The sequence below is a fragment of the Danio aesculapii genome, chromosome 4 (assembly GCF_903798145.1).
Source record: "Danio aesculapii chromosome 4, fDanAes4.1, whole genome shotgun sequence".
NCBI classification, from domain to species: Eukaryota; Metazoa; Chordata; class Actinopteri; order Cypriniformes; family Danionidae; genus Danio; species Danio aesculapii.
Window position 1 is genome coordinate 31,984,258 of NC_079438.1, and position 15,831 is coordinate 32,000,088.

The 15,831-nt window shown below is 34.4% G+C and overlaps 1 protein-coding gene across 1 annotated transcript; it reads left to right on the forward strand.

The window, feature by feature from the left end:
- Positions 1 to 63: 63 nt before the first annotated feature.
- On the forward strand, positions 64 to 15,404 carry zbed4 (zinc finger, BED-type containing 4). The gene is made up of 2 exons (XM_056455452.1): positions 64 to 196; positions 10,577 to 15,404. The coding sequence occupies exon 2, from the start codon at positions 10,780 to 10,782 to the stop codon at positions 14,527 to 14,529; it is 3,750 nt and encodes a 1,249-aa protein (XP_056311427.1). The 5' UTR covers positions 64 to 196; positions 10,577 to 10,779; the 3' UTR covers positions 14,530 to 15,404.
- Positions 15,405 to 15,831: the final 427 nt, after the last annotated feature.

Sequence of the window (15,831 nt, forward strand, 5' to 3'; positions counted from 1 at the left end):
ACCCACCGCATCGAAAGCCTCTATGACGCCATAGAATACTGTTTCTTCCGTCTGACGCCGTGTGGCGCTACTACAGCGCACTGTTTACGGCACAGAAGACAAAGCAACCAACTCAATTACAACACTGGATCAACCATACGCTTTATTTAACCATTTCACAACCGAAAGTCGCTTAAGTAAACCTCAGGATATAAAGGTAAGCGATGCATAATGTTTTAACTGAGTATTTCAAATTATCCGAAAAACACGCATGCCCGATTTTTGGTTTAGATCCAGTGACCCGGCTAGTTCGACGAGCCTCTCTGTTTTGTGCTATCAGGATCCGGTTCTGCCTCATCTGGTTATGTCCTTTGTGGCCTAACGTAACCACCCCATTGAGTTGTCACTAAGTCAAATCCTCACGTTTTGTCTTTAAATGTTTCCATATAGGCATTTTAATTAGGAAACAGTTGTTTTTACATATTAACGTTAAATATTAAGCAAACACAAGCAAGTAACTCCAGTTATTTACAACCATATGGCAGGAGAGAACCGTGAAGTGTTTTCCTGTTGTTTTTGTCTGCGAGCTAACGTGTTAGCCGCTAGCATTGGTAGCTTGAGCTAGCGCCTACATCTCGTGGGGTCGCGAGAGCGTGTTTAGGATCTCGAGCCGACGAGGAACTTCCTCAGTAGAAATATATAAATTGTAGTATTATTTTAAAACTGCATACATATATAATGGCACAGGCTTAATTTTCTCTGATGGATGACCACTTTAATTTGGATTGTTATTATAACGTTATGCTTCAATGTATGTTTGTGACAACTGACAGAAAACGTAATCGTTTTTATTATTGCAATTGATCTCTCCATAAGATGTGTACAAATTAAACTTTTTAAATCTTTTGGCACGGTTTTACACGTGTCTGTCAAAAATGATTAAATATTCACATTTGGAGCATAACATACATGCGCAGAAAAAACTAATGTAAAACAAAGTATTTTATTTGAACAGAATATGTATCTAACTTTTTGACAAAACCAAATAAACAATACAATTCAGAATGAAGCAATGATGTGCAGAACAAATGTGTGCAAAATGCCTAAAATGCAGGAAACATGTAGGCAATTCAAAATGTAAATCAAAAATGATTCAATTGACAACACTCTGTTATCAATAAAAATTATTTCTTAAAAAATTATATGTATTAAAATTACATATAGCCAGTATGCTTTTTTTAACTGCAGATAATGGTAAACTGGTGCTGCAGTCTTATTATCCAAAGTGTGGTCTCCTTTGGGAATGGTGTATCCAGGTTCAAGTGTGTGTATTAATTCTAAAACCTTCGCTTTCCACAGTCTTCACTGGCCTCATGTTAAGCACAACAAATTCTGAAATTTTGTCCTTGATTTCTCTTTTCCACTTTATGGACACAGGTGGTCTCAATCTAGCTTTCTTTGAGTTATTTTTGATGCTGCTCTAACCTACTAGATTACAGGTGCTGTATGTACGTTTTTGACTCCTCCAAAGCATAAAACAGAATGTTTGCATATATTTTAAAAACATGCTAAGTGAACACACTTTTCTAAAAGAAAATGCTAAATGTCAGTTATTCTCTCTTGAAAATGTGTTATGTGCACAGATGTCTGTTTTGATCTCTATAACCTGCCCACTGCCAGTTTACCCAGTTTTATTCCAAATGAGGTGGTTTTAATTAGCAAATAATATAATTAAAACAAATGTAAACATTAGCTAAGCAGGTTACATTCATTGTAACATTGGAGGGTTTAACGCTAAGGATTTTTTCTGCTAGCCTGATTGGACTAGATTTTTGCTTGCCCTGCAAACATTTTCACTGGTTCCACAAAAAAGTTAATAGTTTTTTTAGCTATATATTTTAAATAACGTATCAAAAGCCAAACATAATTGTATACATACACTTTTTATTCAGCATAATTTTTCTTTAAATACAAATGACAAGTAAAAAACAATTACAGTTGTGATGCAACAAAATTTGATTATACTAAATTGATTGACAAAATGTATGTATGTGTGTGTGTATATGTATATATGTGTGTATATATATGTGTGTATATATATATATATATATATATATATATATATATATATATATATATATATATATATATATATATATATATATATATATATATATATATATACACACATATATACATATATATATATATATATATGTATATATATGTATATATGTGTGTATATATATATATATATATATATATATATATATATATATATATATATATATATATATATATATATATATATAAAAGCAAAAATGTGCACTTTAATTTTGACTTCCACGGACGACGTCACCAAATATAAATCAGAGAGGTAAGACTTTCTCATAAATAGCCTCATTTACATTGTCAAGTTTTGTAAAAATCTATTGACTTAATCTGTATATAAAAAATGTTGGCTAGAATTATGCATTATAGGCTTAAATTATAAAGAGAAATAACAGATGAACCAAGACTGCAGTCTGATCATGAAACAGATTAATGCTCTTACGAGGTGACAGTGCAGAAATGAACAAAATAGACCTAATAAAAAATATTGTAAGATTAAATTATGGAAAAGTTATCAGATGGTAATTTTGTTCAAGTTTCCGAATGGATAAACAGCTATCGGTAGTATTTCAGCATGCTTTCACTTTCATATTCGACATGAAACACCCATTTACTTGTAGGAATGACATCCCACCCTACTCATTATTCATATAGCTGTATATATGGCTATTACACATTTACATTTAGTCATTTAGCAGACGCTTTTATCCAAAGCGACTTACAAATGAGGACAACAACCATAATACACTGTGATATAGCCTGGTTTGTTACTTTGTTGGATCGTTTTGTTTTTTCACTACAATTTCACACAAACTGGGCAAATGAGACAGGTTACAAAACAAATGTCTACATGTGAAAGCACCCCAAGACTGTATTTGCACGCAATTAACAAACAGTCACAGCCATATTAAACTTTAGTGACAAGGCAGCACTGATCGGGCCAGTAATGATCCTGTCTACTGTCTCGAGCATTTTGCACACTGGCCTCAGGTGATCAGGTCCGTATTGTCGATACCTGCTCTGTGTTCCAATAGTAGATGATGTAACATGGCAGTGACATAATTCCAGAGCTATTCATAAACACAAAATAGTGCCTTGTGCTAGGGCTGCACGATTAATCAAAAAAGGATCACTATCTCGATTCGACCCTAGACACAATCTTAATTAAGCTTTTCTACGACTCCGCCAATTATATTTTCATGGTCAGGAGAGAAGCAAGGCAGTCGCACAAGTCTTCACAACAACATTGACAACTTTTAATGGCATTAAAAGTCTCACATATTGTATTTATAAGGTATAAAAAAAAAATTCTGTCTTCATGTATCAATGTATTCGCGGCTGCAAAATCACACGTGAGCTGACCACGAGCTGTTTGTTTACTTCAGAGAATGCGCTCGTGCACGCATGACAGCTACTTTAGTGAACACAACCTGCATAGGCTGTGAATAACAGGTAATGAAGTTGTAAATAACGTTCAGTTTGTTGCACAGAGCGATCGTTTGAGGGCCGTGCGGGAGGTTTGATTTGCATGGATGTTTTTTCTCACAGTGACGGCTGCCATGAGCCGCACTCGGAAGTGACAGTGAAACCTGTGCGCACATCATTTAAATGATCATATCACATTTTACAGATTACGAGAATCATTTGATGTTTTTTTTTTTTTTTTAATAGTGAACACAAAGTGTTGTGCATGAAAATAAATGTTTACTGTCAGTATAACAACCCTAGCCTATATATAATGTTGAATATAATGCAAGATGGAATCTGATGACAAAATTCTAATTTTACCAGTAAAAAAATGGTCTAATAATGTTGTCATTGGCAGATGACAAGCACATGTCTTAAACATAATAAATCAACTTTATAATTATGAATATATTCTGATGTCATCACATTACTGTGAATTAACAAACAGGACGTATTGAAAGTCTGTTCAAGTCCACCATAATGACTATACAAATTTTTGCATTTTAAGCAACAGTATACCTACACATAGGCCTAATATTATTATTGTCGTTTTACCATATGTTTGAGAATTAACAATAATAATAGGCTAATTATATTAACCTTTATTTTACATTTACAGAATCGCGAGAAAATTGCGATCTTGATTTTAAGCAAAAAAAAAAAAATAATGATTCACATTTTTGCCAGAATCATGCAGCCCTAGTTTGCACTACAATCCAAAGAAATTGTCAGATTTAAAATTTAATTAAAACATATTAAACCTCCTTCACATTATTAAAAGTACATGCTAAGGGACTGATATTTGTTGGAGTCATTCTAACATTAATTTTCAAACTAAGTTATATGTTTATTTTTAAGATCTGATGTAAACTATATGCTGCAGTTTTCATTATGGCAATATATGTCTTGTAAAATGGTATTCAAACTCACATTGGTTGCATTAACGTTGAATAAAGCACATAATGAGAACCTGAGATGATCATTATCATAGTTTGTCATAGTCATTATCATATGCTGTTGTTTAGCCGCAAGAAATAGGCCTAGAAACCATTTCTAACATAGAACTTTTAGGTTATGCTTATTACAAAAACTAATTTTAACATGGAAAAATACATTTTATCATGTGTAGTTGTTTACGATGTAGGCTCGATAGTCAGGCACACTTGCTCCTATTGGTATTGTCAAACTGGCTATCTGAGTTTGTGTGGAGTTGTTTGAGTTGGGGCCAAAAAAGGTGTTTTGATTTTTGGACTGCAATACTTGTTTCAACATTAGGACATTAGGGTTGTAACGGTATGATATTTTCACAGTATGATAAGTCTCAAAAATGGCATATATTAAATAAATATATCAGTAACGATGACAAAAAACATGTTTTTTGAGTGAACGTATTCAATATCGTTACAATTTCAATAAAAGTAAAATCTTTCTTTTTACAAAAATGTATTAATAAATATATATATATATATATATGTTACCATTTCTTATTACTTATTTAAAAAACAAAAACAACTTATAACTATAGAGCAGGATAAATATTATTTGGATGACATAAAGTGGATTTTTTTAGAAATTAAATTTAACAACATTGACCTTATTCTTCAATGCGGAACTGCGCGCGTTTTTGCAATTGTTTTAGAACTTCCGATTCAGTTGCCTATGGGAGAAATGACTAGAAATAATTAACGTCAAAGATGGTCAAACTACTTACTCTACAAACAAGTGTTTGCATTACAATACAGACAAAGTAGAATAATATAATAAGAAAATATCAGTTTGCAACACCAAGCAGCAAAACGAGCTGTTTTTAACGTTTAAAAATGAATGAAAGTGAATGAGACCGGAAGTTTCGAGCCAAAATGATTCAAATGGCTGCGCCCACTCGTACGCGGAGAATAAGGTGAATAAAATGTTTTGTAAAAACTGAATAATCTTTTTTTAAATGGATTCTGTTTAATCATTTATTAACCTTTATATTCTGTTGTGGATGTTTTCATCCATTCTGGGGTGGTTTTGAGGCTCAATTTGTCCACAACTTTATTTGTATTTCAGCAAATGGAATTATATTTGGTGAAAATTTTTATTTTGAAACATAATTTGGGAAGTGCTTTGATATTTTTCAAAACCTCAACAATACATTCTAGGCAATGTTTCTGAGTTTTAAATATGTTAGTGGCTGTTTTTGCCCCATTTGACTTCTTTCTTTCTTTTTTTGCAAAGCGATGACAATGTATAATAAGGTTTTTCTGTTGGTAAGAGGTAATATTTTTGAGTGCATGCGTGCATTAGGGTTGTCACGATACCATAAATTCATGTCATTATACTATACCAGCTGAAGTAGGTGCTGGTATAAGATTTGACGGTATAATAACCTTGGATAAAAATATCACGGTTTTGCGGGATTGTGATGACTGCTCTAAAATAAATTCTTTTTAAATGCCTGGGTAAAAAACAAAAACATTTTCCCTTTTAAACACACTCTATTTTTTTTATTTTAAGAAACATTTAAGATATTTTGGAGACGTAAACATGCTGTCTTAATTTATTTCAAAAACAGATTTGTTTCTACAATTTAAAACTGCATCTTTGGATATATTTTCTGCTGAAGATACTGTTGTCCTAAAAATCTAACAAAAATTAAAAAAATCTTACACATACCTTAGGAACGGTATTACAGAACATTTTGACAGCTTTAAAAGCTTGACTGTTCCAAACCGCGGTATATCTTGAAAAATTTATCATCCAATGCCTAAGCTGACGTATTACAATGCCAAGTAGTTTCACAATAGTATCGTGATATTAATAACTTAAATCTATTAAATGAAGCAAATTGTCAGAAATACTATATTTTAGGTTAGAGTGATTGTATTTTTTAAATTATTATATGTAATAATTAGTTTTGATTCATAATGCCCTTTTTAGAGTTTTATTTGTATATACTGTGACTCTTTTGTTATTGCAATAATAATAAAAATAACTAAATAAATGATCACGCCATATGATCTGTGATGACTGCAGCAAACTACGACCCCCGAAGTGTTTGACTTGATGGGTCTGTTTTCAACTACGCTACCACCTGCGCTCGGTGAACACATCTAAAAACAGAAACTGTTTGCATGAGAAAAGAGTGAAGCCAGGGTGAGGGTGATTTATACTTTTTATTCAGCAAGAGAAATGATCGCATGTGTGTTCTGTGAGACATGACCTTACTCGTGAGAGCGTGTATTGGGCCCACAGGTGATATGATGTGCACACAAGGGTGCTTGCAGGCTCCAATTTTTTCGAGTTAATCTTCTTGTTAGGTGTTCAAAAATGAAATTTATCTGCAGGTGGGTCGATTTCTCTAAACTATGAACATGTTTTAAGCATTTTGATCTGACAGACTGGCTCAAACATTCATTTGGCATCAAACTCTCATTTTTAAAAAAGCACATTGCGGTCAGACTTGTGACGAAAGACGTGGGGTTTCTGTTCTTAAAGCAGATGCTGTTTGTCAATAACAATTCGTTTAAAAAAATACCCTATTCTTTTATTTTTGGACATACAACTAACAATAAGACATTATTCGAAACTATGAATGTATCACTTTTATTTATACAAAACAGTATGTCACTTCATCTCAAATGTTATTTGTTCTTTTTGTTTATTTTGTAGAAAACTAAACAACACAAAATATATTAACATTAAGATACAAATTACGCCAAATGAAATTAGCTACAAAATGATATGAATTATATACTTCACTTGGTAAGTTGTTCTTTATAAGAAATTGTCGCAGTTGTTGTAGCTACTAAATCATATTTACATGAACAAAAATTAACTGATTCAGATGTGTGTTTGAACTGAAGCATCAGAAAACGTGCAATACAATGCAAATTCTACGCAGTTTTGAGGTCTTAAAGGACTCTGCAGACTGTTGAAGTTAAAATGTGTATTTTTAAATTTTTTGCTGGCACACATGTGTGAGCATTTTTGTGACTTTCCACATAAAACATTACTATTGCAGAACCGTTATTGACGATACTACGATTTACAACTACAGTGGCACCGGCAGTATATTGAAGCCATAGTATTGGGGTACTACCAGTAGTACCAGTAAACCATGCAACGCTAGACTGTGTGTGAGGGAGAGAGTGTTAAAGTGGACACTTACCTTGATATGTTTGGGGGGAAAAAATTTAAATAAGCACCTCAGCTCTTAGAGCAGAAAGTGTATTTATGCGTGCACACTATAATTTGTTGTTTTAGTCCATAGAACTCCATATAAAAGCCAGAAACTTATTTTCCTATGCCTGTGTAAAGGGTTAATGTTGCCAAATGATGATCAACAATAAAAATGTTACCTTTTCCCAAAAGTAAAACCACCAACAATCATTCTTGATTATTGGTGGTTTTACTTTTGGGAAAAGGTAACATTTTTATTGTTTCTTTCTACTGTTGAACACACAAGATATTTTGAAGAAAGCTGAAAACCTGTAACCATTAACTTCTATAGTGGGGAAAAACATATCTTATTAAACATCTACTTTTGTGTTCAACATAAAAAAGACAAACAGATTTGGAACAAATGAGGGAAAGTAAATTATGACAGAATTTGCAGTTTTGTGTGAAACAAAACCCCGTTTTTTGTCTTCTGATTTCAACAATACTACTATTCTTTATCATGCATTCTTGCATAATTTACTCTAAGTAGAACTAAAAGTAGATGTTTAAGAAGATATCTGTTTTTCCCCACTATAGAAGTCAATGGTTACAGGTTTTCAGCTTTCTTCAAAATATCTTTTGTGTTTAACAGAAGAAAGAAACTCAGGGTTTAAAACCACATGAGACTGAGTAAATAGTGAGTACATTTTCGTTTTTGAGTAAACTATCCCTTTAACAACCACTGCAAATCAAAGTTTAATAATTTCAAGCTGAAAATCTATTAAGACAGAGTTGTTTTTTACACATTTTGTTTAATAGTAAAAGTATTAAGGCTACAGTAGAACTGAAAACTGGTAACATAACAACATGCACTTGAGAAACGCCTCAGGGATTAACAGTTAGCATTACACCTAGTCATGGCTCATTGTGGCTTTCAATAGAGCAACTAATGCTAAGTTAATGTTTTCACACTGCATGACTATCTGGGGCAGCATTCCATAGCTGCTGTGTGCACACTGCAAGATTCAGGATGTACAGGGGGTTTCACACTGCATGACTTTACAATAGGAAGAATCGCAGACAACTTTTTCTCTGTCCGCAAACTACATCTCACAACCAAATACACATGAGAAGTGACACTAACGATACTAAACAATATAAAGAGAATATGATGTGTAAACATATCTGTAAAGGCATGAAAAAATAAAAAAGCATATTATAGAAAAGTTACTCTAGTAAATACTAGTGTTTTTAACCATACTATGGTAAATCTATTACATTAATGTAAGTATATAATAGTATTTACTACAGTTTATTAATTTATTTTACAGTATACTGTGATATTAACTAGTCAATTGTTAAACTATAGTAAATACTGAGCTATACTACAATTTACTGTAGTATATTACCTATAATATGGTTCAAAGGACTATAATACAGTATATAACTTTTTCATCAGGTAGTAAATCTTTTGTTATTAACTACATGACGAGAAGAAGCCTTTAGTGGGGTAGAAAATTTACCTATTTTGCTCACCAAATATCTCACGGGTGTCAGCGACCTGTGCTTTTTTAATCTTATTTAATAAATACAGAATTCAGTACTCACCAATACTTTGAATAAAAATCTTTCTGAATATGATCTGTCTGAATACCATTAGCATTTTATAAATAAATATTCAAAAAGGTTTTCCTATTGAAAGCTTGAGTCTTCTGTTGTTACATTGTGTAATAAGACCAATAAAAATATAAAGAATTACTATTTTTTAAATCAGTTTTGCTAGAATCTATACTGTCTTTCTGGCAAAAGTCAAGAAAATCTGTTGCCGTACCATGGCTGCACCAAGTGGAATAATATTACACAGTAAATGGAAATGAGAAAAAACTTTTACATTAAAAGATGTGCATTTAATAATAGTCCTTATAAAAAAATATACATTATCTAATTTTCATAGGATCAAACAATATACTATTATTAAACTGAATGGTAGGTCTAGATGATATGTACAGAAGCTCATTTAAACAGATGCGTCTCTCAATACTGATGTTTCATTTTCCATCAGTTTTATGACTCTAGTTTTACCAAGACCTTTTTTAGAATGAAATTCTAATGGTCAAATCTGATTCAATACATTATGCTAAACTAAGCTAAAAATGACTCCGCCAGAACAAGAATTTGGCTAAATGGATTTAAAAATGACAAAAAAAGACAAGTCTTGATGAGGGCAGACAGACTAAATATGTCCGAGAACAAAAATTATTATTGATTGTTTAGCAGGCCCTGGATTGAGTTTAGTTTTACAGCCATGTTTTTTGTGTTTAAGTATGAATAATTTTTTTAAAAGTTTCTATTGCTTCCATAAGTGGCTATTTGATTTACTCATTATAAAAGAAATTTCATTAGAATGTAAAAAAAAAAACATCTAAACATTTTTTATATACTCAGAACACATTAGTTGATTTTTTTATGTCATGAAGTTCACAAATTGATTTGAAAAAATGTTTTTTTTATGTAAAAGTGTATTTATTTACTTTTTCTGTATCATTAGGATATGTTGTTATTATTATATAATGTGTGTATTAATATAGATCTTGCCATAAATAGAGTTGCTAATGTGCCAATAAATAAACAAATTTAAACATGATGTTCCTTGTGATCCTGAAAACTTCAGTCAGAACCTGCTACGAATCAACATTCACAAACCTTGAACACACAAATGTTTCAAGACAATATTACTGGTATTAAGTCTGTAATTGAATTTATTCAGTGACAAAACCATCACACAAATTCAGATAACTCTTTGTCAGATTTGACCATTCTCCTGAAGTTCAAATACAGTTTTTAATGTTTTTCTTTCTCCCATCTATTTTTGCAGATTCTACAAATGAATACAAGTGATTTATGCTGTCTTAAGTGGAGCTTCTTCTATCTGTGGCATCAGTACTCCAATATATAACATGTCTAACATGTAAGTAAACTCTTGGATGGAGAAAGCCACACTCATGACACTTGGAGACTTAAAAGAGCTGCTTTGAATAGAGGACAATTTCTTTTCCTGCAGAATTTTTTTCTGCAATAATGGACAGTGAAGACAGCCTCTCACAGAAGACTGAGGTTGCAAGCCATAGGCATAATGGCTCCAAAGATAACAAAAGAATTGAGGCCAAAGGAACCTGTTTAAAAATTGAAGGGAAAGATGGCTATGTGTTCAAATCATACAGAATTACTCCTCAAGAAATACTGGAATCAGAGTTTCATCCCTGTCCCTCTGAGACACTGGCAAAAGACTCTTCTTTGGTGTCTTTATCATTTGAGTCCACAGAGGAAGATGGATCTTCTGAGGTTGAAAGGCTTTCAACGGAGGATTCGACAGCAGAATCTTGTGAAAAGCATGATTCTCAAACATCTCCAAATATTTCAAATAAGAGCCAGAACACTGAAATAAATAATTCAGAAACTGAAACAAGTGTATGCATCAAAGCAGAACCAAAAGAAACAGGTGAAAATGCTCAGGATGATGAAAAGCTAGCATTTGATGGGACGTTTGGGCCCTTTGCCACCAGAGGTTATGATGATGATTATGGTAGCTTGTTCAGTGGCTATTCAAGTACTCTTTATGATGTTGCAATGGATGCTGTGACACAAAGCCTTCTGTCATCCATAAGAAGTCCCCTTAACCCTAGAAAAAAATCTCCTGCTTGGAACCATTTTTTCATATCACCACGTGATAGTACCAAAGCAATCTGTATGTACTGTATGAAAGAGTTCAGCCGGGGTAAAAATGAGAAAGACCTCAGTACTAGCTGTTTAATGAGGCATGTGCGAAGAGCTCACCCCAGTGTTCTTCTGCCAGACAGTGACTCATTAAATAATTTGTCCAATACTTCATCTTTAATACCTCCCAACATATCACCAAACAATGGAGATTTGCCTGCAGGCATGAAGTCCTCTACAGAAAACCATAGTCAACTGTCCTCCTTTCTAGCTGAAGCCACAGACATGGTGCCCAAAGAGTCTTTACAAAAGGTGAAACCAAAAGGAGAAAAGAGTGTCAAGGGTGACTCTACTGCAGGTCAGTCCCCACATTCCTTTAACAACCATAATGATGATGCTACAGACTTTGGGACTGAATGCCCTGGATCAGCCCCTAAGAGCTCAAGTTCTCGGCGGCGTTCAGCAGTGTGGAAACACTTTTATTTATCCCCTGCTGACAGCTCAAAAGCTGTGTGTATTCACTGTATGAATGAGTTCAGTCGTGGAAAAAATGGGAAAGACCTGGGGACGAGTTGCCTTATTCGCCACATGTGGCGGGCCCACAGAGACATTGTCATTGATGAAAACGGGCAGGGCTCAAGCATTCCTCCGCCTTACACGACTCCACCAACACTGCTTTCTCGCACACAGGATTCCACGGAGGTCAAAAAGGAATCCCTCTGTACCTCACACAACCCAGATACCATATCAGACAAAATGCCCAATGATGACAGTGAGAACATGACTCTTGAAGATGAGAATGATGCCACATATCAGTCCAGAGAAGAGTCCTCAATTGATCAATGTTTACTGAAAGGGGAAAGCATTCCACTGTCATCCTCTCCAGAGGAACACATTGATGGTCACAGCATAGCACCTGAAGATCAAAGCTCAGTTTTTCAACAAAATAAGAAAATTATGAAACGGGTGAAATCAGAAGTATGGCATCATTTCATTGTCTCACCTGTTGACCAACTCAAAGCTTTGTGTCGGTATTGTCCCTGTGTCATAAGTCGTGGTAAAAGAGGAGACTTTGGCACAAGCTGTTTAATGCGGCATTTAATGCGGCGGCATCCTGATGTTTTAAAAACCCCAAGAAGCACAAGTGACAAAGTTTCCTCACCACAGTCACCCCACTCCAATCATGCAGCAGAGGACTTGGCAACAGATAGCCTTGCTGCTGAGAACAAACCCCACACCCTGCCCATTTTCAGCAAAAAGACTTCAAAGCTATGGAATCACTTTTCTATTTCATCTGCAGACCCAACAAAGGTAGTCTGTTTGCACTGTAGCCGCACAATTAGCAGGGGAAAAAAGACAACAAATTTAGGCACTAGCTGCTTATTTAGGCACATGCAGAGATTTCATGGCCATGTGCTTGAAAATAATAGCAATATCTCAGGTGATGTGCCATCTGCTGAAACTCAAGTTAAGCAGGAGCTCATGGACATTTCTACTCATCAGGAAAATGCAGAAAAGTTCAGCGAATGCCACCCAGCTGCCAAAAAAATCACCAAACTCATTGCAGAAATGCTTGCACTGGACCTTCAGCCATCAACCGTAGTGGAAAATGTTGGCCTGAATCGCTTACTGGAATACCTCCAGCCACAGTATTCTTTACCTCCCTCATCCTATTTTACCAGCACAGCAATCCCAGAAATGTATGAAAGTGTTAAAGAAGTAGTTCTTACCCACCTCAAGGAAGCTGAAGGTGGAATCATTCATTTCACAACAAGTGTTTGGATAAGCAGCCAAACTCAAGAGTACTTGATTCTTACAGCCCACTGGGTGTCATTTGAGTCTCAAGTTCTGCCTCAGGGGCAAGATTTCCACTGCTCGGCCCTCCTTGGTGTTGCCTCAATTGACTGTGACTACAATATGCTGAACATACAGAAACAGCTTGAATATCTTTGGGACACCTGGATGGGTTCCTCAGGCCTTAAAATTGGATTTACTGTAACCGATAATCAAACAATTAGAAATGTTCTGGAGAGCTGTGACCACACCACCATGCAGTGTTTTGGTCATAACATAGATCTGATTGTTAATGAAGCCATAAAAAGTCAGAGGATGGTTCAGAACTTGCTTAGTATTGCTCGAAAAATCTGTGAAAGAGTGCATCGTTCTGCTAAAGCAAAAGAGAAGTTGGCAGAGCTACAAAAAGTATATCAGTTACCTGAAAACCAACTGGTTCAGGATGTTCCATCGAAGTGGAAAACATCTTACTTTATGCTTGAGCGATTAGTAGAGCAAAAGAAAGCAATTGATGAGATGTCAATCGAGTGCAATTTCAGGGAACTGATAAGTTGTGACCAGTGGGAAGTAATGGGGTCAGTCTGCAACGCTCTTAAGCCTTTTGTGGTAGCCTGCAGAGAGATGAGCAATCGCACTGCAACACTAGGTCAGGTCATTCCACTCATTCACATACTCAACCGAAAGATAGACATGCTTTTTGATGAGACCATGGGTATTGACAATATGCTCAAGTCTTTAAAAGAGGCATTGGTGACAAGAATGTCCCCTACACTTCATGATCCCAGGTACATATGGGCAACCATGTTGGACCCAAGGTACAAGACCTCCCTCTTTACTGAGGAAGAAGCGGAGCAGTGTAAGCATGACCTCATACAAGAGCTCGAGGTGTCTACATCCAATTCTGTAGAGACAAAGACACCTTTGTCAAATGGATGCAGTGAAATACCTGCTTCATCAAACAGCTTGGCCTCAAACAAAGAGAACCTCTGGGCTCTTATGGATGACATTAGACAGAAAATCAAGCAAGAAGAGAAACCAAAATCACTGGAGCTTGCTGTTCTGGAGTATTTGGAGGAGGACATTCTTGACCAGAGTTGTGATCCTCTAGATTACTGGAACCTAAAGAAGTTACTGTGGCCAGATCTTGCCAAAGTAGCTGTACGCTATGTGGGTTGTCCACCCAGCATTGTACCAGCAGATACACTTTTTAGCACATCAACTGTCAACTGTGCCCTGAATCAGTCCCGACCATTGCTAGAAAATCTTGAAGGACTTCTATTTTTAAAAGTCAACCTTCCTTTGATATATTTTCAGTACTGATGATTATGTATTTATATTTTAAAGTCTGTTTTATGCTCTGAACTTCAGCCTTGGACCACTCAAGTTACTTTTTCTGAGAAGGCCTAATTACCCACAGATTTTTTTCTCTATTTCTCTGAGGTTCATATATCATTTGGATGCTATTTAACTTGAATATACTGTTTTTAGCTGGTTTAAATAAGATTGTACTAAGTACTACTGTTGAGTACACTTGATAACTGGAGTCTTATTCCTGGTGAAGTGTTTTCAGGGAGGGAGGGTTATCTAGCTGTATGGTTAGTTACTGTTTGTTGCTGTATTTTGATTTTATTTTATAAATATATTTGTCTTCTCTCTCCTTGTGCCTTATACAAACTACTTCAGGTCAACATGCTGTAAATATTAACTGATGTGCAAAGCAAGTCATAGTCTTCTGATTTAAATGATTTTATAAAATGAAACCTACATGATGAATACTGTTTTATATATACATATATATATATATATATATATATATGATTATATACATGGCCCAAAATAAATGCTGTGACAGATGTTTTAAATGTATTTTATTTAATTATTTTGTGATTTTTGTGGCTTATGGTACTGTTAGAATGATGGTTATTTTTATTTTTGTATTATTATTTTATAATTTTTTTTGGCAGATGATTTTGTATGTTAATGTACATAATGCTGTGCTTTTCAGGTTCAAATGTTTTGAAAAATTGTCTTAAGCACAAATCAGTTTTTATATAAAGGGTTAAATTATGGGACATCGAGGAAATGTACTGTACAATTTATAAATGGTTTCTAAAATATAATTTGATAGGAAAAATTCAGACTGGAACAATTAGTTGTTTTGTGTTCATTTGTAAATAAAATATTACACTTTGAAACCAGTTGCATTTAAATTTGTTACAGTCTGACACTGTGTGATTTATGACTAACATGCATAACAATTCCCTGACCTTTACTGACTAAATCTGAATTTCCATGACCTCCAAAGAATGGACAAAAAAAGGCGGATGTTCTGCTTGTATATTAATAATACAATATTAAAAATTATTAAAACTGTTTTAGCTTAAACAACTTTGCATGACTTGTATAGCCACTAAGAGAACAATGGATATTTTTGGAGTGGATGCAAAGTGCTCCTTGTTCAATATTTGAAAGCTCAATGGTACTTTTACAACCTTTACATTGAACTTTTCTGTCTTCTACATTTAAAACCAAAGCTCTTAAAATGTATACTATCCTGGCATGTTAACCTTAGTTAAAAAAGTACAGTCTGCTGAAAGTGATTGCCTGTTGATTAGCATGCAA

Excerpts from the sequence above, each read along its gene's own strand:
- zbed4 (XM_056455452.1), top strand. The coding sequence starts at position 10,780 with ATGGACAGTGAAGACAGCCTCTCACAGAAGACTGAGGTTGCAAGCCAT.